Source organism: Glycine soja, chromosome 8 (genome assembly GCF_004193775.1).
Source record: "Glycine soja cultivar W05 chromosome 8, ASM419377v2, whole genome shotgun sequence".
In the NCBI taxonomy this organism is placed as follows: domain Eukaryota; kingdom Viridiplantae; phylum Streptophyta; class Magnoliopsida; order Fabales; family Fabaceae; genus Glycine; species Glycine soja.
This window is the reverse complement of record NC_041009.1, coordinates 6045628-6070951: the sequence shown is the minus strand read 5'-3', so window position 1 is coordinate 6070951 and position 25324 is coordinate 6045628. Positions and strand designations below refer to the sequence as shown.

Here is a 25324-nt window from a genome sequence, read left to right as displayed (position 1 = left end):
ATATCACAATGCAGAAAGAAGGCATTAATTCATAGTTTATGAATAACTCACATTCACACACATCACAGCATGGACGCCAGTGAGTTAACAGAGCAAATCATGATTTATAACAACAGCTAACAACCGGAAGCAAGAAAACAACATTTTTTTTTCTTTCTAAAACCAGCATCCATAATGCTTGGTTTAGAGTCACATAATAACAAGGAACTCAGCCAGAAGATGATTTTCCTAAGCAAAACCCAAAAACTACACAATAAGCGATAAGGATTTAATTTTCTTTTTTTCTTTTTCATACAAAACAAAAGGGATCCTAAATGCGACCATCCCACAAGGACTCGGTCGGAACCTTCCCACTCTTCAAAAGCCTCTCGATTTCCTGCGGAGGGTTCAAGTCGAGCCTCTGTGCGCGCTCCCACCGTGCGAGCCTCGTCATCCCGAGGCAAGGCCCGTACGCCATGTTCAGGTCGAATTGCCGCAGCACCACCTCGCTCTCCTTGTGCTCATCTGCATAAGAAATGAAATTTCACCATTTTAGTCGCAAAAAGGAATCCGAGAAATGAAATTGGAAAGAGAGAAAACCCTAGCGATTAGATTAACCTTCTAGGTCGGGTTTTCCGCCGAGGGAGATGATGGCCGGGGAGAGAATCGGAGATTTTTTGGTGGCGATGGTTTTTTTCTGTCGGTAAAAACCCTTCATGTTTCCGGACACTAATGCCATTTCTCTATTTCTCTATCGCTCTTTTCAAATTTGAATTTTGAAATGGTCTGAACTTAGGACAGGGACTTACTTCAGTTAAGTTATAAAGCCTCTACTTTATTTTTAGTTTTTTTTAATGAAAATGGTGTACCATTAATTATTTAACTTATTGGTAAAAAAAAATTATAGAAATCTGAAATGACTTAGGTTTTATTTTTTGATATTGTTCTTAATTTAAAATTAAATTTCATTTTAACTACTTGACCTTTAACCCTTATTAATATTAATCAAGCAACATTTCGATTTAATTAAAAAAATCATATAATAGTGAGGATCAAAATCAATAATTTCATATTTTTTTAAATGAAAATCCTTTTGTCAAAAAAAGAAAGTATGAAAATCATTTTTTTTTATAAAAAAAGCCAAAATCAAAATTCTGATTTCATATTAACCAAAAATATATTTAATCCTCTATAAAATATAACTAAATTTACTCATTTATCCTTTTACTTATACAATTTTTATCTTTACACCTTTTTTTTTAGTTTTTATACAAACATTTTCAGATTTTTTTTGTTATATAAACTTTTTGTTTTATTTCTTGTTATTTTGTAATAACAGGAACAAAAGAGATTCACAAGAGTGTAAGAATAAAAGTCAAAATATTTATAATCATAATTATCAGATGAGTAATTTTTTAATATAAAAAGTAGATTTTAGTTTTATATAGAAAGACAGTAAGACATTAAACGCACAAATCTCTATTTGCCAATTTACTCTCCTTTTTTACACAAAAAAAGATTTATTCTCTCTTTTATTTTTCATTCCCCTTCAGTTGATTTCTAAAATGACAAGGGGGACAGTTAAATTTACGCAAATTAAACAGGCAGCACTACACGTTTAAATTAGTTTCCTTTTCCAACTGCAAATCCAAATTTTGAGTGCTTGTTATGTCGAAATCAAATGTCCTCTAACATAACTCATTCATGATCATGGCTATTTCTTCAACTTGGTACTTGTTTCTTCCTATAATTTTATCGTTATGTCTCATAACACTATGTGGAACAGTGCTAGAAGACCTCAAAAACTTACACCAACCACCAGATTTTAACACTACAATTTTCTCCAAGTGTCTCAAGAACCCCTCTCTTAGGTACTGCAGTTCCAATCCCATGATGGACCTTGAAGAAATATTCGGATTCACTATTGTTGCAAGCTATCTCTGCAATGAACCAAAGAACCCTAATTGTGTGGAGTCATTCCCCAAAGTTGATCTTAGAAACCGACCAAACATTGCACCTCTTTATTTGTCCTTTGATTTCTTTTGGAAGTACTTTCCCTTAAGCATTATTTCCATTGACTTGTCCAACAATTCTATGAAGGGTGATTTTCCAATTGATGTTCTCCATTGCACCCAAATTCAGTCTCTTGATTTAAGTATCAATGCATTTTCTGGTGACATTCCAATTCAAAGTTTCTCTCCCCTTATCAACCTCACTTTTCTCAACCGCTCCTATAATTGCTTTTCAGAGAGTAAACTCTCTGATTCCCAATTCTCCAAAAGGTTTAACTCTTCTAGTTTTCTTCATTCTGGTGCTCTTTTGGATCAAAAAAGGTTTACAGTTAAGGCTGTTTTTCTATTGGTTGGCTTTCCCATCCTTGTCATTTTGATGGTAATTTACTTGGTGTCCAAAGGCCTGATTTTCTACCAAGTAAACTTCAAAGAAGTAGGAGGTTTACACCGGCAATTCTAAAGGCAGCAATTGATGGTTTTTTAAATAAGTATTTGGTAGGAAAGAGTGTGTTGTTCACATCTACAAAGGGATCTTGAGAGATGGTACTGAAGTGAAAATTGAGATGTACTGGGATGATATACCGAGGGATAGTTACCGTAAATTTGTCGAAGAATTTAATGTTCTGTCAAAGTTACACCACAAGAACCTTTTTAGAGTTCTGGGGTGGTGTAGGAGCAGAAAATTCAGGTCCATTATAACAGAATGGACAAGAGAAGAAAATGTTGAAATGTGGCTATCGGGTCATCAGGTCCACCATGGAATCATAGAGTGAAAGTGTTAATGAGAGTTGTGGAATGCATGCGTTATCTGCAGGATGAATGGCCTGAAGTTGACTATGAACTCAACACAAGTAGTATTTTATTGTCTGACAAAATGGAACCATTAATTTCGAGGTTCAAAGTTGGAGATCAAAACAGCAACCGAAGAAGTAAGAACAAAAGACAATTAGCACACAAACAATATTTCTTTCCTTGTGATGTCTCTTTTCCTTTTTCTTGGTTTATGGCATGTTTGTTAATTGGTATTTTCTTTTATATTGTAGAGATATGTAGGTTTGGAGTGTTCTTGCTAGAGATGAGAGGTGCAGGAGCAGTTTGATGGAGGTGATGCTGGATTTATTAGGTACTTAAGAACCCTTAATCCTGCAGATTTGCAGCAAAAAATTGATGAGAGAATGGAAGTAACTGAAACAAATTTTCATCAAGTTAAACAGGCATTGTCTATAGGATTAATGTGCATAGACCAATCAAACAGTGAGAAGCCAAGCTTGGGCATGATATTTAACACTATAGCAAGAGGCTACAAGGCTAGCCTCGTGTCTGCAAATCATAGAATATCTCACGGGGAGAAATTTAAGGGACACATGCATGTTCAAACCTGATAAGTCATCGTGTCAGTGGATATTTTATTCAGAATTATTAATTCTTAGAACTAGTGTTGTCTCTGTTCTGACTTTCAAAATGTTATGGTGATAATTTGATTATACTATATTCACTGCATTATAACTGTGTCTGTGTATGAAGTTTTAAGTCGAGCTGTTAGCTAAACTGGTAAATTAAAGATTTGTAGTGTGCATGACTTCTAAGCTGATGCACAGTGCAAGTACTTTCTCTCTCTCGGATGTCGAAGATTGGTCATGTACCATTGTTAATACACACTCTATCTTTCGAATTATTGCTCAAAAATTTTCTTCTTCAATTCAAGATTAAAGTTATCAAAATAGATATTTATGTACAGAAAAACAAAAGGCATTGAGGAATTGGGATGAAGTGTTAAGGTAAGGTGACCACTCGAATTAATAGCATCCATTTTCTTAAGGTATCTTTACTTAATATTTCATATATTCATTTACCTCTCTAATCCTTTGCTCTTCAAACGAAAACAAACAATCCATAATAGGATCAATCACACATGTTATTAAATGTCATTACCAAAAAAAAAAAATGTTTCCAGGACCAAAATCCGAATGTGCACAAATGGTCTAGTGGATATTGACTAAATTTTGAAAGAATCTCTAGACACTCCTGAAAGTGATTTCGTAAAATGCATAATTAACAATACATAGTTTACTCCACCAAAAAAAAAAAAACTATACATAGTTTCATTTTAGTTTTAGAAAGCATTCAATTAATTTTGTAAAATGTAAAATTAGAAATTAAATATTTAAAATTATAAGGAAATATATACAATAAATTTAATGAAGTGAATTTAATTAAAAAAATATGTGTCTTACTGTAAATCATATTAGATTAAATACATTTGCTAAGCATGTTAGATCATGAAAGAATATATAACAGTGCTTGTTCAACATTCAGTGCATTATTCTTAAAAAATATTCAGTGTATTAAAAAAATTAAAAAAAGATACGAGGTTAGAAAATTGAACCAGTATAAAAATTCTTTTGCAACTTTTCATCTCATTTCGCTTTATTTATTTTATCTTCTTCATAAGTGCACTTCAAAAGAATTTATTTGAATTTATGTGAAAAAGTTTATGGAAATAGTTTATAACATTTTCATAGGTTTTTTTCAATTTAATTTAATAAGTTCTTCAAAACATTTTATAAAAAACAACTCACATTTTCATTTTACTAATCCAGTCAGAGTAATAGTATTTTTCTTTGAAATAAAATTTTTGTCTTTATTAAAATTTTAACGCTGAAGAATAGAGAGACAGAAGAAGAATTTGGGCTCTTATGACTGCGTGTAGTTGCGTTCCTTCTTTTTCTCTATTGAGCACTCGCACTTTGGGACTCACTGCTTCGTACTATTCTTCTTTCTCTTTCCCCTCTTACCGGAAAATAAGCTGCATGGACGCCGCCGGCTTAGATTCCGATGGCCGTGAATTCAAAACCCCCGATGACATGTGGAGGGAACAGGCGGGTGACCCTAGCAAGAAGACCCAGTGGTATCGCGACGGCGTCTCCTACTGGGAGGTACCTCTCCTCTCATTCTCTTTCTCAATGGGTCTTTGTTTTACAGACAAAGACATGAAATTTATATATTTACTTTCAGTATGTTGTTGTAAAGTTTGGTTTTTGGTTTTGTTTGTTTGTATGGACAGGGTGTTAAGGCAAATATGGATGGGGTATTGGGAGGGTTTGCAAATGTGAACGAGCCTGACATAACTTGCAGTGAGGATTTCTTGAACATTCTCTTCTCTGAACGTTTTCATGCTGCTGATGCCAGACACCAACCACTTGTTGTTCTTGGTACTCACTCTTTGTTCTTGAGCCCCACTTGTGAGAATCAATGTGGTTCTTGCTGATGTGATATTGTTTCATCGATTTTCAAATCGAATAAGATTTTATCTGGGGTTTTACTTTATCTTGTTCCTTCTTGGGAAAGATGGCTATTGTGTTTTAGTTTAATTTCCAGAGTGTTTTTGGGAGCTGTGAAATTTTGTAGCTGATTTCGTTGAATTTAACATAAGAAATGCTTTGAATATTTCTTTTTTGTACATGGAAGATCTAATCAGCAAACTCTTGAATTTCAGATTGTGGTTCTGGCATTGGCAGAGTCACCAAAAATCTGTTAATAAGATACTTCAATGAGGTTTGTCAGATTTACCTTCTTTACATATATTTTCTGTGAGTCAATCTACTGGCTTGTCATACTCCAAGCATCTATTGTTCTTTTATAGTTGTTAACTGATGCTTATTTTGAGTAATTACTATTGGTGCTACAATTCTAATGAAAAGTCAGTGGAGCATCTGCTGTTTTGATGTTTAAAATGCCAAGAATATTTTGGTACTTTTCTTGTCTGGGATTATGCTTATATTTGATAGGTAACTTAATGTTGGCAATTGGCATGTTTGAGAGAGGACAAACTTAATGGAGAATTAGTGGGATAATGATGCTGTACTCTTCCTTTTTTTATTTAATATGCCGTTCATGTAAAGAGAAATATAGTGAAATTATCAGGAAATTTGTTTTTAGGTGCTTGATTGAATCTTTTTTGGACCATATTATTCCACTTTGGCTATTTATTTTCAAAACCCTAGTGGTGACTAGCCTCTATGTCCGTAGATTTGAAGTGCACTGCTGGGTATAAGCCTACCCAGCTCTGGTTGTACCAAATTTATTCATGGTGGTCAGGGGTGGGATCAACTCTACTTAATGTGTAATTGTGTATTAATCAAGGCTTAACAGCTTTTGGGATATCAAGCAATTATCCTATTCAGAAGGATAAGGAAAAGAAGAAGCAGGGATTGTGATATAGAGCAGAATCTATAATACATGGGTTTGGGTTGAGCTTATATGGATTTGTTGTCTCACGATGGAGGTTAACCTAACTTATAAACAGGTCATGCTAGCCTTTTAGGTTGAGCTATATAACTATTCTGGCTGTGTTCAGGTTGAGCATTTTAGTGCCACAGCCTTGTTCTAACAATGAAGATATACTATCTTAAACATGCTCCATTTGAATTCCTAGCTTGCTTCTGAATTCTGATATTGATGGCCTTACCTGATATGTCAATGTCTGTACCTCTTTCATTTTTTGCTTCGCTCATTCTTGTTTCTCTAATTTAATTTAATTTTTTCTTACAACTTGTTAGAGATGGTGTCTATCTTTTATTTATTCTGTTATCATTGATGTGACCCTCACATGTATTGGCCTTTCTTACATTTGTCTATAATTTATTTTTCTTTAAATTCAACCTGGAACTCTTTAATGCATGATATTTAGAGATATTTTAAGTTAATTATCACCTTTAATTTTCTTGTTTTCTCTAAAATTCAGGTTGATCTTCTGGAGCCAGTATCACATTTCTTAGAGACTGCACGTGAAACTTTGGCTCTAGGATGTCAGACAAATTCAGATATGCACAAAGCAGTTAATTTTTACTGTGTTCCTCTTCAGGTGTGTTCTTCATCTTCATGTAAATGACAGCATCTTTCTTTCATTAGGTTTGATAATTGATATTATATGGGTGTAAATAGTGTGGAATTCATATTTAAACATGTCACCTCCCTGCCATATATTCCCCATAGAATGAGTAAGTAAGAGTAAGTTTGTCATTGTGAACACTATTTAAACAACAACTAGCATAACATTTTGGAGACATTACCCTCTTCTGAGTTCTGATTGATGTACCTTTTTCAAGTTGAAATATTGAATTGAATTAGACACTAGCCTTATTTCAATGCTGTGCATGTGCAACCTGGTGCTATAAAGCTCCTGCCATGTGCAGCCCATCCCTAGCCCCCCCCAAATCTGTCTCTGCAAGCACATAACTACCTACCTGGAACAGGTATTCATCATTGTTTTTGATTGAATAATAGGAAGAGTAGCTTTTCTTTTAATTTTGAGATGTTACTTCAATAGTTCAGACTTTTAAATGGACCTCTGTATTATGTTTTTCTTTTATTAACACTCCAGTTATTTTTCTTTCCATATTTTTTGGCTGTAATGGGCAAGCAATTTTTCACAGGCAATATTTGGTGTGCGCTTTACTTTTATGAACTCTCATATTTAACAAGTAAATGAATATCTGGAAACTTGCATTTATCTTCATAAAGATGTAGGCATTGGAGCAGCTACATATTGGTTTAAATACTTGTAGAGACCTTCTACAATACTTATAATAATACAACTTCAATGTCTGCTCTGCCTCCCTCTATGTGTACCTACTCCGTCTTCTGCTCCCAAAATAATTAAGTAAATATGTATTTTGTGGCCATTCATACACATGATACTAAAAGCATTCAATTTAATGTGGCATCTCTGGCACTTTTGATATTTGTCTAGACTTTTATCATTTTGGAACCACTATTTGCCCATTCTTCAGTAAGTTATTGAGCACCTCTTGCTGTCCTTCTTTTAGGATTTTACACCAGATACTGCAAGATATGATGTAATATGGATTCAATGGTGCATTGGTCATCTTACAGATGAAGATTTTGTTTCATTTTTCAAGAGAGCCAAGGTAAGTTGTCCTTTATTTGATTAATATCCTCTGCAGATCAGGGTATTTTATTAATTGGGAGTCAAGGTATACATTTTAAAAAAAAAATTGGATACTAATAATTAAGTATTTGCTTGAGGTTTCAGCTTTGTCTACTTTTTTTTTTTTAGATCGGCTTCAGCTTTGTCTACTAATAATTCTTTGGAATTCAAAGATGTGTAGTGCATGCTTGATAAATTAATCTAGTTTATTGATTATTTCTGCTCACCTATGATTCATACTGTTTGTTTTGGTTCACATTTCCCTTGGTGCTTGCTAGTAATGTGCAAGTCTTTCATTATTGCAGGGAATGAGATTAGATAGTATGAAACTAGTCACCATTTCTAAAAGTATGTGTTATATATACAGCTATTCATTATGAAGGAATTTTCTGTTTCTATACTATCAAAAAATATTCTCTGGCACTAAATGTTTGAATTGATTTTGTTTAGGATAAATTGTACCTCTTATTTGCAATTTGGCTATGCAGAAATATTTGATAATCTGAAAGTTTGTATATATATTTGATCTTATCACTATTAAAGATTGATGATTTGTTGCTTTTGTTGATTATCTTTAGCCATAAACTTAGGTTCATTATATTTGTAACCTTGTGATGGTTTTGTTGGATTCAACCTATTATACCTGTTTCAATTGATTGGTGCAGTCAATAATTTGTCTTTCTTATTTTGGGGGTTAAATCACATTATAATGCAGTATTTGCCTGCCATTATTATTGTCCCTAACTTGAATTGAAGTCATAAAAATATATCAATCTCATAGTTGTACTTTGATGGCATATACATTACTATAGGTTGGCCTCAAACCAGGTGGATTTTTTGTCCTGAAGGAGAATATTGCCAGATCTGGTACTTTCATCTTTGTTGCATTTCTGTCTTTCTAATCATACTGAATGATTTATTTCCTGCATTTTGTTAAACTAATAAAATTAGTTCAGGCAGCTTTTCTGAGACCTATATCTCAAATTTGACTGTATTTAGTATTAGATTATACATTCATGTGCTCCTAGCCTCCTATGATATTCCCCAAACATGGAGAGTGCTGAGCAGAGCTATGAGGGATAATGTTTTATAGATGGGAGTTCGAGCAACAAGTTTAAGTTTATAAATTGATGTTAATATGTTAGGACAGCACCACAAATAAACTTCCGTGGAGTTACTAGTTAAAGAGAAACCACACATGGAGAACTAAGCATATTAGTAAGCTTTTGATCATTAGCTTTTTGAGGACAAAATAAGTTAATTTTAAGACACATTGGAACTTTTTTCAACCAGTTTCAAGCACAGTAGATTGGAGCTCAAGATTTTAAGTAACTCAGATGGCAATATTCTAGAGGATTTTTAAACACCCTAAAAATATAATATCATGATAACTTAGAACTCTTTGGGTTGGGGTGTTTATATTGTTAGGGTGTTTAAAATCAAGACTCTTTATCATATTGGCTTCCAAAGTTCAAACAGTGGAGAGTGGTTCCCCTTCATAGACCCCCAACCAATTCCATCCTCTTGTAAACTCCCAAATATTGCCTTGAATGATGTTAATACAGTTTAATTTTCTTTACTGTCATCAATTAATTTATCCTTGCACCATTTAGTTCAGGTGGAGGTTTACTTTATGGTTTTTTGGATCTTGTTTTCATGCTTTGTTCCGTGCAGGATTTGTGCTTGATAATGAAGACCGAAGTGTTACAAGATCTGATTTGTACTTCAAAGAGCTATTTTCTCGATGTGGATTGCATGTTTACAAATCAAAGGTAAATTGCATATATACTAGGATTCTTTATGATATCTCATACATGATTGGAGATATTTTTAACAGCCTTTTGAAATTTTCAACATGGTCCCCTACTCATGACTAAAGAGGATACGGACATGTTTTAAATAAGGCAATTGATGAAGAATCGTATCTTATGTTTCCTGAAATGTTACATTATATTATCTGTGCTTCACGTTATTGTTCTGCTTGTAAAAGATGTTTCCACGTGCTGATGTCCTTCGTTTATGAACTTTTCAAGTTTTTACCATAGGATTCCTTTGATGTCCTATCAATTGTGTCACTTATTTTTCATGACAGAACAATGTGATATATCCCTCATTATTTTTCTACGTGCTTTTCACCATTCCTTTTTTAGTTTCACTACTGTTTTCTAAGCTGCTGTTTTGTTCAATCAGGATCAGAAAGGATTCCCTGAAGAATTATTTGCTGTGAAGATGTATGCATTAACTACAGACCCTCCAAAGAAGGCTCCCCGAGCAAAATCCAAAACATCAACTAATAGACCTAGAACTATTATGTGATAAGGTTTTCAATTGGTCTTGAATATTCTTCGTAAACCATTTTTTGTTTCCAATTGGGAGATCCATGTTGTATAGTAGATATTGATTTGTTTGAGTAATTAGCCATTAATCAGCTTGTATGTGAAATGCAATTTTCCGTTATCTCAGCCTACCCAAAGATTTATCCAAAGGTGAATTTTGAGTTGTTTTACCACCATTTTGATGGGACTTATTGATGAATCCTATTCGTGTAACATTTCTACTAGTACTTAAAGATATTTCTTTTCTCTCCCTTCTAGAAACTCTTCATTTTTAACACAGCGTACCTGGTTGTATCTAGAAGCCTCCGATTGAATTGTTCATCAATGTACTTTTCTTTTCTTTCTTTCTTTTTTTATGAAGGTTCATCAAACTTGATTTTTTTATATTAAAAGGTTAATACAATAATACTACCATATGTAATATAAAAATATGTCTAATTTTATTTATCGATCTCAAAAGTACAATCTAAAACAAAGTGGTACAACAGTGTAGCATCATTTCCTTGGGAAGCCATCGAGCTCAGTTGCGTTGCGTTACCTTTTCTGTAGTCCACTGCGTTTGTCTTTACGCATCAGGGGACAAGTCGTAAAGCGTATCTATGATGACATTTGTTGCACGAGTTCTCGCACAAATAATAGTACTTCTCTATACACATTATTTAGTCTTCAAAATTATAAACAATATAACTTTATAAGTAATTAACTAAAAATCACAAATTGTAATCAAATGACAGTATAGACTGTAAAATCTCTATATACGCTATTTATTCATTTAAAAAAATATAATAAAAATAAAAAAAGTCCTACTTAATTATGATTAAGGATCATCTGCAATTAAACTTGTAATTGTAAGTTGTAACTACATGGCATGCAGTTCAATTATATGGCTATAAAGTTTTTATCTGTTTAAAAGCTGTTTTTTTTATTATTAAAAAGTAAAAATAGTATATTTCTTTGAGTTTAATGCAGTTCAACTAAATTTAGTGAGTTTGGTTAGGGTTTGGGGGATTGGGCCAACGAGGTTGTTTGCGCGGGAAATGTAGAGAAAATCGAGGTGGGGCAGGTTGCCGACGGAAGAGGGGATAGGGTAGGGTTTGGGGAGGTTGAGGTCGGAGATGTCGAGGTTGTTGACTCGGTATGCTTAGGTATCGGTGTCGCAGGAGACACCTTATTTGGTTTTGCAGCAGTCGGTGGTTGGGAGCCAGGAAGAGAGAGTGATAGGGTTACCAAACTCTTTCTTGATTTGAAGGAGGGCTTCTTTGTCTTGTGGGTTGCATAGTTCTGAGAGTGCTGGAGTGAAGGATATAAGAACGCTCTCCTTTACATAATTATTAAAGAAAATTGGCAAGAAGATGTGAAAGAAAGAAAAAGCAAATCTACTATATATAAAAATCACTTATATGAGTGTGTAATGGAAAACGGTAAGGTACATCCAATTTTGGATGGAAAACAGTGGAATGAAAGGAAATGTAATAAGAAAAATGAAAATGATGGATGCATGAACACTATCATGATAGTTGATATACCTAGGGAGACAAAAAAGGTATAAGAATGATATGTAATATAATGCAATAAAAATAGAAAGATAATAAAAAAGGATTAATAATAATAAAGGGTTCGTAATTTAAGGTGTCCAAATATATTATTCTAAGAAAAAAAAAATGTGCTAACTGATTCTATGGAAAAAAAAATAGGATAGATATGAGATGAAAGAGAAAAAACAGTTTATATGTTTATAAAACGAGGAATTTTTAATTATAATTCTATTGAATATATATATATGGAGACGTCTCAGTGTATTCAAGTCCATATATTCAACTATTTTGTAGCCATTGGTTCACGTACGTGATAGTCTTTACCAGAAACATTCAAGTTAATTAATGTGGCCTTCTATGGCCCTTATGAAATTTGTTTTTGCTTTAATATAATTTCTGCACCACTTTTGGTTAATTTATTCTTCGGTAATATTATATTGTTATGAGCACCTCCTGCTATCCTTCATTTTTCAAGATTGCAAAACGTAAGTCGTAATTTCTTTGATTAATATATTCTCATAACATCATGCTTGTATTAAAATAGTTTCAGAGTATCCTAGATGATCTCCCAAAATAGTCTCCACGTTTCTTTATATTTCATGTTTTGTTTTCCTTGTTTAACCAGGGTTAAGAATGTTCTATATATTAGCATAAATAAATAAAGTTTAGTGCTTTATTCTCCTGTATCACATGCTTAATAACAACATCAATGCAATTTTATTATTTATTCCTTTTTCTCCCTTTATACCTATTCCCAATAATTTCAACAAAAAATGTGATATAGTTGGGTTCCATCCTCTTGTAAACTTCCACATTAATATTGCCATGAAATACGTAATACGCACAATATAATTTTCTTTACTGTCATCAACTAATTTATTCATGCACCGTTCAGTTTAAGTAGAGGTTTCCTTTATGGCCGGTTTTGGATCTTTGTTTTCATGCTTTGTAGCGTGCAGGATTTGTGCTTGGTAATGAAGACCGAAGCGTTACAAGATCTGATTTGTACTTCGGAGAGATATTTTCTCGATCGATGTGGATAGCATGTTTACAAATCAAAGATGATTCTTTATGATATCTCTTGCATTCCAATTTTCTTTATTAGAAGAAGTTAATAAGAAATAAACTAAAACACGGTTTCCTGGAGATATTATTTTCAACAGCCTTTTAAAAATTTTAAATTCGTTTCCCTCCCCGTTCTGCAAGGTAAAATGACCAGACAAATCTGAACCAAAATTAAAGTGCATTTCTTAATTCTTACATCCTTTGTCTTTTTCTTTTTTTTGAGTAGGTTTTTTCTATTTTTAGTAGGTTCTTATCCTTTTATCATGGTCCCTTCATCTCCAGGACCAGGAGGATGCTGGATATACGACTTTCTCCAAGCTATCTTGTTTTCAAAAGATATTTTCATGTGCTAACGTCACGTACTTTTGTCTTTTTACCATAGGATGCCTTAATTTGATGTCCTGCAAATTCAGACACTTATGTAGTTGATTTTTTTTGTCAGAACAATATACATACATACATATATATATATATATATATATATATATATATATATATATATATATATATATATATATATTAAAAGTCTCCCATATTATCGAGAGTCTCCTATCTTAATACATGTTTTTTACCCAATCCATTTCAAATTCGGCTTGTATTATATTGGGAGTCCCTCGTAGTATTGTTGAAATTTTTAAATACTTTTAATTTCCCTCCCCCGTGCTGCAAGGTAAAATGAATAGACAAATCTGAATCAAAGGTGCCCTTCTTATCTCTTACAGTTATCCTTTATCTTCATTTTTCGTATATAATTTTTCTATTTTTACGTAGGTTCTCACATCCTTTGATTATCAACATACCCACAGGTTTATCTCTCCATCCGATCAAATTAGCCAAAGGTGTGTGTTCATAAGTCCACGTTAAAGTTTCAATCAATTCCTATCAATATCTGCGCCGAAATTAAGAACATAAATCCAGAATCTCTTTGATGTGAATTGAATTTGACTTAAGTATGATAATTGATGAAAAATCGAATCATATGTTGCATGAAAAGTCACATTTATTGTTCTAAAAATTTTACTCGGAATCGATGAGTTTTTCTTGACTTAGGTACATTGCAGTGATCTCATACTCATTGTAGGAAAGTTGACTTAGGTCAGCATTTCAACTTAATTAGTAACTTAGTCTCTAACCCTTACTTATTAAGGCGAGATAATTTGTTCGACAGATTGAGCTTAGAATTCAATTGAAGTGAAATTTCGTTCTTTTTTAGAAAAAGTATCGAGGAATATATTTTATAATAGTATTTGAAAATAGAGTTATGTATCAAAATAATATATTGAAAATAAAAAATTCCTACTAAATATATTATTGATGCAGTATACTTCACATTAGCTAGATTACGCATTATTATTGATGACATTAATTAAAACATAAGTCACACATGGATTAACTGCGACTTGTGAGTTGAATGATAAAACAACGTTAATTAACCAAAGTGCAAGCGGGAAGAGGAGAGCCACACAAGCACTTGTTGTGAGCATAGGAATTCACCTTAATTCTCTGCAAGTTGCCACCTTGCGGAATCTCACCACACAGATTGTTGTTACTCACGTTCAGCTTAGTCAGATGCTTAAGCGCCGTAAGTCCCTGAGGTAACGTTCCATAGATACGGTTATGCCTAAGATCCAAGATGGCCAATATCTCTGAAAACTCCACTTTCCCCAGGTCAAAAGCAAGATTGTTCTTCCCCAGATTTATCTGCACCGTGTCTTTCTCCGACCCAAACAGCACCGACGCGTCACCCTCCAGCATGTTCCGAGACAAGTCCAAGAACCGCAGATTCAGCTTCGCCAGCGTCGCCGGAATCTTCCCGGTGAGGCGGTTGCGGGAGAGCCTCATCAATATGAGCTCCTCGGAGAAGGAGCCGAAGGAGTCGGGGATGGCGCCGGAGATTCGGTTGCCGGTGAAGATCATTTCGCCGAGGTTGGGGAGCGAGGAGAGCGAGGCAGGGAGGTTGCCGGAGAGGTTGTTGTAAGAGAAGTCAATGCTGACTAGGGTTTTGATATGGGACAAGAAATCTGGTATTGTGCCAGAGACATTGGTGTATGTGATGTTGAGATAATTGAGGTTGGTGAGATTAGCGATGGAAGAGGGGATTGCGCCGCAGAAGTTTGTGTTAATGAGGTAAAGATAATTCAAGTAGGGAAGGTTGCCTATGGAGGGGGGAATAGGGTAGGGTTTGGGGAGGTTAAGGTGGGAGAGGTAGAGGATGTCGACGCGGCATGTCTGGTTGTTGCTGTCGATGACACAAGCGACACCTTCCCAAATGGTGTCGCAATAGTCAGTGGTTGGGAGCCATGAAGAGAGTTTGGTTGGGTTGCCAAGCTCTTTCTTGATTTGGAGGAGGACTTGCTTGTCTTGGTTGCACAGTTTTGAGAGTGCTGGTGCAGAAAGGTATAGGACTATGAGCAAGACGATGATCATTCTTGCTTGCTCAGATTTCTCTGTCAGTGGCATCCACCAATCATATATATTCATACACTTTAGAATGCCATAAATTGAGGTTAAAAAGTATATGGTTGATAAATATTTTTCATTGACCATACCTCTCTTTGGAGTGTGTCTCTTTCATGACAGCTAATTACTGCAATATGCTGCTATCGTCAACTCGTACAATATTTTCACGTGCTAATGTCGTCCTTCTAAAATGTCCTGTTAATTTACTCATTTTCTTGATAGAATAATATATATAGAGAGAGAGAGAAAAGGAAAAGGAAAAAAATAATGAATGTAATAAAAAAAAAGAGTAAGAGAAAATTGGGATAAAAAAAAATGGATAGATAAGAATAATTTTGCTGTATATATTGGCATCAGTACTCGACGTCGCTTTCCCCAGTGATATTTCGTGACAGCTAATTGCTGCTACATCTATTGTCAATTTGCGCAGTGAATATAGGTCAAGTTTGTACACTCTCCACTTTGAGTGTGATCTTATGGATATAGATTTCAATTGGACAAAACTTATGGATATAAGCAGGTTCTAATAGCTTTTTTTTACAAAAAATAAATAAAGTAATAAAAAAATATAAAACGCGCTTTTGACCTACATATACAACGTAGACATTTTCGTGCTCACATTAGCACTTATGTTTAGATTATTTTTTTTAAATCAGCAATGAATTTCATTTCAAACGGAACAAATTGTGCAAAGAAGTACAATAAGAGTGTGCAATTCAACACTCAAAGTGGCCACATTAAAACTCTTATTATTTTTTTCCTTTCTAAAATTAAAACTTTTATTTTAATTAGCAAAGCAACCCAAAAACTATTTGAATTAATATACCTAAATGTTTATGAATGACTAAATTTCGAAAGCAAATCCTTTTCCATAAACTGATAAAAATAAACGATTACTTTTTAAAATAAATCTTGTTTAAGTTTTATGAAATTACTATAGCTCATTTTAAATATTTAATAGAACGGTATACTTACTACTCAAACTTGAGACATTTACATGTTGTAAGATGTGACGAAATAGTTTAAGTAGTCTTTGAAATAATTGAAAACTATTTTTCGAGATAATTGTTAAATCAAATTAGATTTAAAATTTAAACTAAGAATATGTTTGAAGGGAATAAAAAATTAAAAAACGTATAGGACTATAAAAGCATATTAAGGAACTATTATTGAATGAAAGAGTTTTTAGGATTTCTTATTGTATGAAAACATTTTCTTAACAACTTATTTCTTTTAATTTATCTTTCTAATTGAATTTTAAATAATTTGTCAATAACTAGAAACAATATTGTATTATAATATCTTAAATTTTAAATATAATTTATATGCTTAAAAATATTTATTTACCATAAATTTTAATTATAATATAATTTATATATTTAAAAGTATTTATTTATTATAATTATAATTATAAAAGTTAAGCATATATTAATGAATAATCTAAAATAGTATTAGCAAAGTAGTCCAAGCACGCCACAGTAATACTTTGGGTATTTACCTTTTGAATATGACTCTATTATAACGTTTAATCCCATCCGTTCTTATTAATCCAAGCTAGGGTTGAAAATAAAACACTTGTTATTAAGTGCATGGTGGAAGAGGAGAGCCACACAAACACTTGTTATTGGCATAAGAAGATACGTCAAAACGTTGCATGTTCCCACCCTGCGGAATCTCACCACAAAGATCATTGAAGCTCACATTAAAACTGTGCAGAAACTTAAGCGCCGTAAGTCCCTGAGGTAGCATCCCATAAATACGGTTGTTCCTAAGATCCAAGCCGTTCAAGTTCTTAGACAAGCCTACTTTCCCCAGATCAAAAGCAAGCATGTTCTTCGCCAGAAGTATCTTCTGCGTGTTTTTCTCCGTCCCAAACAACACCGACGCATCACCCTCCAGCATGTTCCGAGACAAGTCCACGAACGCCAGGTTCAGATTCGCGAACGTCGCCGGAATCTTCCCTGTGAGGCGGTTGCGGGAGATCGTCATCGACGTGAAAAGCTTCGAGAATGAGCCGTACGAGTCCGGGATGGCGCCGGAGATTTGGTTGCCGTCGAAGGTGATTCCGACGAGATTGGGCAGCGAAGAGAGCGAGGCGGGGAGTTTGCCGGAGAGGGTGTTGTAGGAGAAATCGAGGGTGACTAAGGTTTTGATTTGAGACAAGAAATCTGGTATAGGGCCGGAGACATTGGTGTGGGTGATATAGAGATAACGGAGTTGGGTGAGTTTAGCGATGGCTGAGGGGATTTGACCGATTAGGGTTGGGGTCCTGCTAATGGAAAGAAAATTCAAGTAGGGAAGGTTGGCTATGGAGGGAGGAATAGAGTAGGGTTTGGGGAGGTTAAGATCGGAGAGGTCGAGGTCGTTGACGCGGTATGTTTGGGTGTCGGTGTCGCATGAAACACCTAGCCATGTTCTGTTGCAGCAATCAGTGGTTAGAAGCCATGAGGAGAGAGTGGTTGGGTTTCCAAGCTCTTTCTTGATTTGGAGTAGGGCTTGTTTGTCTTGTGGGTTGCATAGTTCTGAGAGTACAGAACTGAAGGATAAGACTAGGAGGAAGAGAATGCTTAACTTTGACATCTATCTTGAATGAATGTGATTAGTGTTTGAAAAATGAAGGAGGAAAGGATGCATATATATATTTTGATCCATCCAGGCACGTCTTTTTCGAACAATTCTACGGTCAAATTTCGCAATAAATGTAATGGAAGTGATCTTAATGGTCACGCTTGTACGCGCCCTCCACTGGGCTTGCGTTCTAAATGGATATAGGTTTCAACTGGCCAATACTATGGATACAGCCTATAGGTTTCCAATATCATTTTTAAATATACAATATTCTTTTCAAAAAATACACGTCTTTGACCTCATTCATATTTCACCAAAACATCTTGATGATCATCACTCATCACCACTTCTGTTTGGATAATCTACGCATAAAGTACTCTCGACATTTAAATGTGTTTTAAAAAAGCTAGTAAATGTCCTAAGGTGACCTAAAAAATATATCCTAAGGATACTAGTTAAAAAATTAAATGAGATATGCGAAATTGTATTGTTTATAATTTTTTTTACTCTTTCATGATTTTTATAATAATTATTTTTTTCTTTTAATCTTTTAACCACAGTCCTAGCAAGAGTCAAACTTACATATAAAAAATTTACAATAATTTACATATATTAGTCAACCAATTGAACTAAATTTTCTTAATTCTTATTTTAATTAACAAGGAAACAAAAAAGTGTTTGAAATAATATAAGTAAATTTTTATAAATGACTATATTTAGAAGGTGATTCTTTATTTTTTTTTTTAAAATACTTTTAAAAAATTAATAAAAAGGTCATCATGTGTTCACTTAGGATGAAAAACTTAAGTGGATATATAAATCGAGGTGTAAGTTTTTCCTATGAGCTATTGGATGAAACAATACGTTAGACAATGGGTAGTTCTCAAAAACACTTTAGATGCAATTTCTTTTATAGAAAGCTTTTGATGAAAGTCCATTTTAATGTGAACACAAGTTAAATTAAAACAATTTTAGCGTCAAGTTAAGGTAGAAGGAATCATACTTTTGTAAGCCTTGAACACATATTTTTCTTGCATAGCTCATCAAACTCATTAGTCCATCAAGGTTTCATATCCATTATTATTATCATAACTAAAAAATATTTAGGGGCTTAGACATCTTTCATGTATTTGGTTCCAATATAAGCCTATATATATTTAACAATGTAATAAGGCAAACTCATTGGTAGAAAAAAGCTGGCTCTCGAATGAGGTGTTTAGACATCTTGATGAATTATATTTGTTTCTTATTAGAGGGAGTATCACATGCACTTTTGGTTGCTCGGCTTTTTTCCACACATGTTACATGCATAAATCAATGTTAATTAATGTTTTAGCTCGTTTTGTGATATATCAATATGTAATAGTCTTATGATAATTTGGGTACTTAATGCAATAATTTATTAGGTTATCATTTTGATTATTTTTTAAAAAATTTAAAGTACGGGTGGTGTAACATGCATGTTTGTAAGGTTGTGTGATGTCCACTTACACTTGTTGAGAAATTTATTGTAAGTGACAACAAAATACAAATCAAATTCTACTCAGTTTCTGTTAAAAATATTTGTTGTATTGTTATGTTTCGATCTTCTTCTCTTTGGATTCTTATTCATACGAATCCATTGTGGTTGTGTGCTAGTATTTTGACTGCATTGTAGTTGCTATAGTCCTTTTCTAGCTACTTATGTGCTATTTTTTGCTTAGTTTGTGTTCATGGTCTTTTTTAATATAGCTTGCAAATTGTATTGAATCTAATAATCCATTCATTTTGAGATTACACTTTCGCATGTGTGTGTAGTTGCTCTTCATGATTCTAGGGGCATCAAGCTAAACTAACTTCTGCCCGGCTTAGGAATAGGAAATAATACAACGTAAAATATATCATTACTAAAAATCATGATTTAACACCTTTTTATTTAGATTAGTTTTTAAAAAATCTATGTGATTAGTTTTTAAAAAATTGATGTGATGTAAAAAAATAAGCAGTAACATTTTTTAAATTAATTCCAATTTTTTAAAGATGATTTCATAAAAATCATCTTTAATAAAAAATATTAAAGATAATTTTTATAAAATCATTTTAAGTTGATGATGATTAGCAAGACAGTTTTTAAAAAATCATATTTGATTTTAAGTAATGATGATTTTATAAACATCATCTTTTAAGTTTATATTTATCTAATCTTTTCACTTTCTAGGAAAACTTCACTCTCTATCTTAGTTTTAAAATTTGATCTAAAATAACTGGTTGGATCGATTTAACTGAAATTTGATGACATAATTAGACCAGTTTGATTATTGATTGATCATATATTTTGTTTGGGATAATTGAACCAGTTTAATTATTGATTATTGATTGATCATATTCAGAAGATTAATGTCTTTGTTGTTCGTGCTCCCTCATTTGTTATAGGTTTCATTTATATTCTCCTGGTGTTGGCAACATGCTTATTAATTTGTTGGCATTGCCAGTTTATGTTTGTGTTTGTTTAAACCCCAGATATACTGACTAAAATTGCTAATAACTTCTATCAGTACAAAAAAAACAGAACAAACAGGGTAATACTTGTTAATTGTAACCTGTTAAATCATTAAAAGACCATTCAACTAAATGGATTGGACGCGAAGTTATTACAGATAACCATCTTAATAATCTTAACGAATTCCAGAATGTTTGAGGAGCTTTTGAAATTGTTTGAGAATGAAAATTATAGATAGTTAAATAAAAAAGTTATTAGAATTATAATAATCTACCCGAGACTTTTATCTATAATAATAAATTAATTAGAAATGGATGGTAGTTATTTATTTGTGTGAAGTGATAATTTGTAAATAAAGTAACTAAGGAGAGGAGGGTATTGCTCCGTGGTTTACTTATCTAGCACCTAATGCTCCGTGGTTTAAACAAGAACTGCTTAATAATACTAGTATGAGCACCAAGAGACACCCCATTTGAGTTCTTGAAATTGACATGATTTTCCCCACTATCTTCAAAGACCATACTATTCTTCCTTAGTAGCTTCCCTCAGCAAAAGTTGGATAATAAAGATCAAGATTTGAGACACCCCTTGATGTTAACACACCAGAAAGTTGAGAAGAATGCTGAGTTTAAAATAGAGATAACTGTTTCTCATTCTTACATGTGTAAAACATAGGTCTGTTCATCACAAATAAGAAAGATCAAGGAAATTTAGTGAACCAATGGTCAAGCTCGTGTCCCAATCAATTAGTAATGTCATACAGTATGAATTTACAGATGTATATGGCAGTTATATGGCACTTATAAGTATGAATTTAAGGCATGTATATGGCAGTTATAAGTATGAATTTATTGGATTATTTGTTATTTTAATTTTGTGGTATTTAAGATGTTTTACAGAAACGTTTGAAATGATGAATGCTGATTTAATATTTTTTAGGATCCATCAATGTGAGGGTATTTTGGTTTTCTTAGAGATTTTGAAAATGATATTTTATTGACTATACTGTGATAAATAAAAAAAAAGGTTGTCTTTTTTTAATAAAAGGGTATGGAAGTAGTAGGATTTTTAATGGCAAGAAAGATTCAGATTTAGTGTTCTTACATGGTTTTATTAGATTGATCTAGGAACTAAATTTTGGTGTACTATTTCAATTGAGATAGGATAAGTATAGAGGACTATAGCAGTGTTGGTTATAAGTGTTAGGCCATATTGTCAACTGGATCTTTGTATATATGGATCTCCTGATATGATTCTTGTTCTTGATCTTCTTCCTATCAACTATGATACACTACTACTGAATTTCTCAGTTTGAAACCAGACAAAGATGACAACCGTATGCTGCTTCGAAGAATCATTGTGTAGTGTAATCAATAATTAAATGTGTCAAGTAAATTCACCTATGCTGCTTTCAAGAATCATTGTGTAGTGTAAAAATGCAACCAGTGTCAATTCCAAGTAAACTATGATCAGATTGGGTGCAGGACACGTTTGTACAACATTCCATACTTGTTCTTGCCAACAATGTCTACAGCTATGCCTTGTAGTGTCACACCCTAGGCTCTAGCCCATCAAGACTCTAAACCATCACATGCTGACAGAGACCAAGAGAACAAGACCAAACCAAGATTAAAAAAACTCTCATATTGCCATCAAAGATAAATGAAAGGTTTTATCAAACAAATCAAATAGAGAAAAGTTTCTAAGCACCAATATAAGCAAAGTAACAAAAACCAGTAAGATCGTTTATATATGGATGATGTGTTTGGAACCTAAACCAAACTTATGCATACCCACCTTGAACTAGCTGTCCTCTGTTCAACAATGACCTTTCTCCCACTACGCCAACCAAATGCAGTGGCAATGTTGGGTTCACTATGTGACAAACTAACATAATTGACAAAATAAATTCAAACAAGAAACAGTTAGTACTTAGTAAACATTTTTACAGATTTTAGTGGTACCTGTTTCCCAAATTATACTACAAAAAAAAGCTAATATAATAAGAATTGCACATTTTACCTTACACTATTCTGTGTTCTCTTCTTAAATTTCTTCTTGTTGTAACAGAAAGTATTGTAAACATGTGAAAATAAAATTGCAAAATAATTCTATGCTCAAAACTGCAGAAAGGAAACATATACCTACATATTCAAGAAATAAAATAAGATAGTAACATGCAACTAGAGATAATATAACATTAGTATTCAAATTAACATCTCATGAAAATAAACCTAAGAATAATATTACTCAATGTGTGTTCAGTCAGGCAAAGAAGGTTCTTGCCTATTTTCTATGAACCTCTAATAGGAAAGGTGAAAAAAAAAGGCAAACACTGACATCCCCATATCAAGTGGCAGTACACCTGGTCTTCATATGCTTCTCACTACCAAACACTTGTATGTATGACATTCATTTTGCCTACTCGCTCTTTATTATAGCAATGTTTCGTTAGTAATTATTAGTATGCGGGACACGATTTTGTTTTCATTCTGTCACTTTTTCTTATTCTTTTTTTGGTGGGTAAATGTGTTTGATTCTCAAAGTTTATGTTGTTGTTGGACGTTGGTATTGTTCAGGGGTTTGGAAAGGTGAGAAAGCAACGAGATGGGAAGCTACTTGTCAAGGGTTCAAGCAAGAGTTTGAACCTAACTTCATCGCAAAATGAGGTTCGTGTTGATGTGCTTGGAGCTAGTGGCTACAGTGGTTCTGAGGTAAGCTACATGGCACAATCGTTCTGAGTGTGCTTCAATCATAAATGTTTCTATTTTAGTTTAGTATTGATTCATTTTTATACATGGCATTATGATTTATATCTTTGTAATTTCCTTCTCATACTGGTTCTATTTACCTTATAATTTTCTCTGTAATTAAAATTTACTAATTTAAGATGAGCGGCATACTTGCTGCTATATTGGAACATACTTTCAAATGTTTAAATAGTGTGGAGTTATGGACCCTATGGAGTTTGAACATACTTTCATTTCTTTAAAAGTTAAGCAAACACTATTCCGAGGTAAGCAAGTTGATGTCACTGTCAGTTTTGATCTAGTGTTTCTGTGTTGTGATATTGTAATACTTTTTTGGTTAGGTTCTGCAACTGTTGGCAAATCATCCACAGTTTGGGATTGCACTGATGACTGCTGATAGGAAAAGCTGGGCAGCCAATCTCTTCTGTATTCCCACATTTGAGCACTTGGGTTTGGGTGTGCTATCTTGTTTTGCTTCTTCTAAGTGAAATTTACATATCTTTTGGTTGATGATTATGGAGGCTGTTGTTATTCTCAATCATCATTTTCTTGAGCAATCCTCATGGCGTGATTATGAAATATGCATGTCGGTGCATTGTTATGTAAATTACATAATTTGAACTTAATCCATGTTTGCAGGACTTGCCAGATTTGATTGCAATAAAGGATGCCAACTTTTCTGATTTGGATGTTGTATTCTGTTGTTTGCCTCATGGAACTACTCAGGTTCTTTCTTATGTCTTTTGAGTTTGTATTTCCCTGAGTTTGCGAAGAGAGCACTGGTTAAAGTATATCAAATATCAATGCTTAAAAGTTAAGACTATTCCTTAGATTTTCGTCTTGTTTCCAAGAAATTATTAAAGGCCTACCAAAGCACTTGAGGATTGTTGATCTTTCTGCAGTATGTTTTAAATAACTTTTGTCTCTTTTAATTTTTTTTCAAAAGCAAATCATTATACAGTATGAACAAATTTTTGCTTCATATCAAAACTGTAAATGACAATTTTGTAGGATTTTCATCTAAAAGATCTTTCTGAGTATGAAGAGTGGTATGGTCAGTAGCATAGAGCACCAGATTTGCAGGTGGGACCTCTTGTCCTCTTCAATTACACAAGGGTCTAGTTTATCTAGGTCCACCTTAAATCGGTATTGCACTTTATCAACTTATACTATAGACTTTGATGTTGTCATTCATTTCATCAAATCTCACGTAGCAAACAGTTGGACCTTTTCTAAGTTAGAATTTCAAAAGGTATATATTTGAGAAAGCACAATGCAATCACTTTTTATGAATTTGACTAACTTATCAGCTTTTATCTCTGTTTATATATGAGAATCTTGAATCTCAAGTTGAAACCACTTTTCTGCTTGTTGTATAATTTTATTTTTAATGCTGGGTTAATCTAGCTACCTGTATCCAGAAAGAAGCTATATATGTATGGATTGACAGAGGTTTTAAGGGAGGAAATAAAGAATTCACATCTAGTTGCTAATCCTGGTTGTTATCCAACTTCTGTTGAACTTCCTCTTGTCCCATTGATAAAGGTAAGCATGTTTACTTTGCACTACACAGTATGTAGAATAAGTGAATTTTCCTTTTAAGAAAATGGCGTGTGATTAAAATGCTAAAATTAGTATAAAATTGTGTTCTAAATTTCTAATGATTCTGTTGTGACTGTGACTTGTATCTACTAGCCTTTGCCTTGCCTTGGCTTAAAATTTATGGTCTAGTGTGTTAAGTTTCATGTACTTTTAAGGGAATCAATGTTTCAGATATGTGAAGAGACTGATAGCTCTGCTACAATGACTATTTTTTAGATTGCCCTTTTTTAAACTTGTTTTTTCTCCTTTTGTTTTTCCTTGATGATTTGATTTCTTATCCTCCAACCTTTTGTACTTTTATCTTTTTCTCTAAACAAATTTCTTCTTTCATCAATAAATAAAACTATGCATATTTGCATTTATTCAATAACATGAATGATTGAACATTTATAGCACAAAAGGGAGGAGTATTGAAGATATGTTGTTGTCCATATAGTTTGCATTAAAAGGCATTACATGGCTATAGTGATATTACTGCTATCATGCTATGCATTTACATCTATCTACTGGATTGGTGAAAAATATCCAGGATTCTGGATAACAGATATTTGTATCTGTTTATTATTCTATTGCATGTCTTCCTCAATG

The 25324-nt window shown here is 33.2% G+C and overlaps 4 protein-coding genes and 2 pseudogenes across 4 annotated transcripts; 3 read left to right on the top strand and 3 right to left on the bottom strand.

Moving 5' to 3' along the window:
* Window positions 1-19: 19 nt before the first annotated feature.
* LOC114423864 (DNA polymerase delta subunit 4-like) lies at window positions 20-786 on the bottom strand. The gene is made up of 2 exons (XM_028390768.1): window positions 598-786; window positions 20-504 (listed from the first exon to the last, which is right to left on the bottom strand). The coding sequence occupies exons 1-2, from the start codon at window positions 716-718 to the stop codon at window positions 311-313; spliced, it is 315 nt and encodes a 104-aa protein (XP_028246569.1). The 5' UTR covers window positions 719-786; the 3' UTR covers window positions 20-310.
* Window positions 787-1683: 897 nt separating this feature from the next.
* LOC114424761 lies at window positions 1684-3373 on the top strand (annotated as a pseudogene).
* Window positions 3374-4653: 1280 nt separating this feature from the next.
* LOC114422926 (alpha N-terminal protein methyltransferase 1-like) lies at window positions 4654-10527 on the top strand. Its single transcript, XM_028389490.1, has 8 exons — window positions 4654-4927; window positions 5056-5203; window positions 5488-5546; window positions 6736-6855; window positions 7820-7921; window positions 8754-8808; window positions 9616-9713; window positions 10132-10527. Exons 1-8 carry the CDS (start codon window positions 4688-4690, stop codon window positions 10255-10257), a joined length of 948 nt encoding a protein of 315 aa, XP_028245291.1. The 5' UTR covers window positions 4654-4687; the 3' UTR covers window positions 10258-10527.
* A 3661-nt stretch (window positions 10528-14188) lies between these two features.
* On the bottom strand, window positions 14189-16162 carry LOC114424433 (polygalacturonase inhibitor 1-like). The gene is made up of 2 exons (XM_028391281.1): window positions 15427-16162; window positions 14189-15324 (listed from the first exon to the last, which is right to left on the bottom strand). The coding sequence occupies exon 2, from the start codon at window positions 15302-15304 to the stop codon at window positions 14303-14305; it is 1002 nt and encodes a 333-aa protein (XP_028247082.1). The 5' UTR covers window positions 15305-15324; window positions 15427-16162; the 3' UTR covers window positions 14189-14302.
* Window positions 16163-16816: 654 nt separating this feature from the next.
* On the bottom strand, window positions 16817-17939 carry LOC114423340 (polygalacturonase inhibitor 2). The gene has a single exon (XM_028390065.1). The coding sequence runs from the start codon at window positions 17915-17917 to the stop codon at window positions 16919-16921; it is 999 nt and encodes a 332-aa protein (XP_028245866.1). The 5' UTR covers window positions 17918-17939; the 3' UTR covers window positions 16817-16918.
* Window positions 17940-21711: 3772 nt separating this feature from the next.
* Window positions 21712-24627, top strand: LOC114424760 (annotated as a pseudogene).
* Window positions 24628-25324: the final 697 nt, after the last annotated feature.

Coding starts and splice junctions, on each gene's coding strand:
- LOC114423864 (XM_028390768.1), bottom strand. CDS start 718: ATGGCATTAGTGTCCGGAAACATGAAGGGTTTTTACCGACAGAAAAAA. Junction 505..597: donor CGGAAAACCCGACCTAGAAG/GTTAATCTAATC, acceptor TTTCTTATGCAG/ATGAGCACAAGGAGAGCGAG.
- LOC114422926 (XM_028389490.1), top strand. CDS start 4,688: ATGACTGCGTGTAGTTGCGTTCCTTCTTTTTCTCTATTGAGCACTCGC. Junction 6,856..7,819: donor TTTACTGTGTTCCTCTTCAG/GTGTGTTCTTCA, acceptor TCCTTCTTTTAG/GATTTTACACCAGATACTGC. Junction 8,809..9,615: donor GGAGAATATTGCCAGATCTG/GTACTTTCATCT, acceptor TGTTCCGTGCAG/GATTTGTGCTTGATAATGAA.
- LOC114424433 (XM_028391281.1), bottom strand. CDS start 15,304: ATGATCATCGTCTTGCTCATAGTCCTATACCTTTCTGCACCAGCACTC.
- LOC114423340 (XM_028390065.1), bottom strand. CDS start 17,917: ATGTCAAAGTTAAGCATTCTCTTCCTCCTAGTCTTATCCTTCAGTTCT.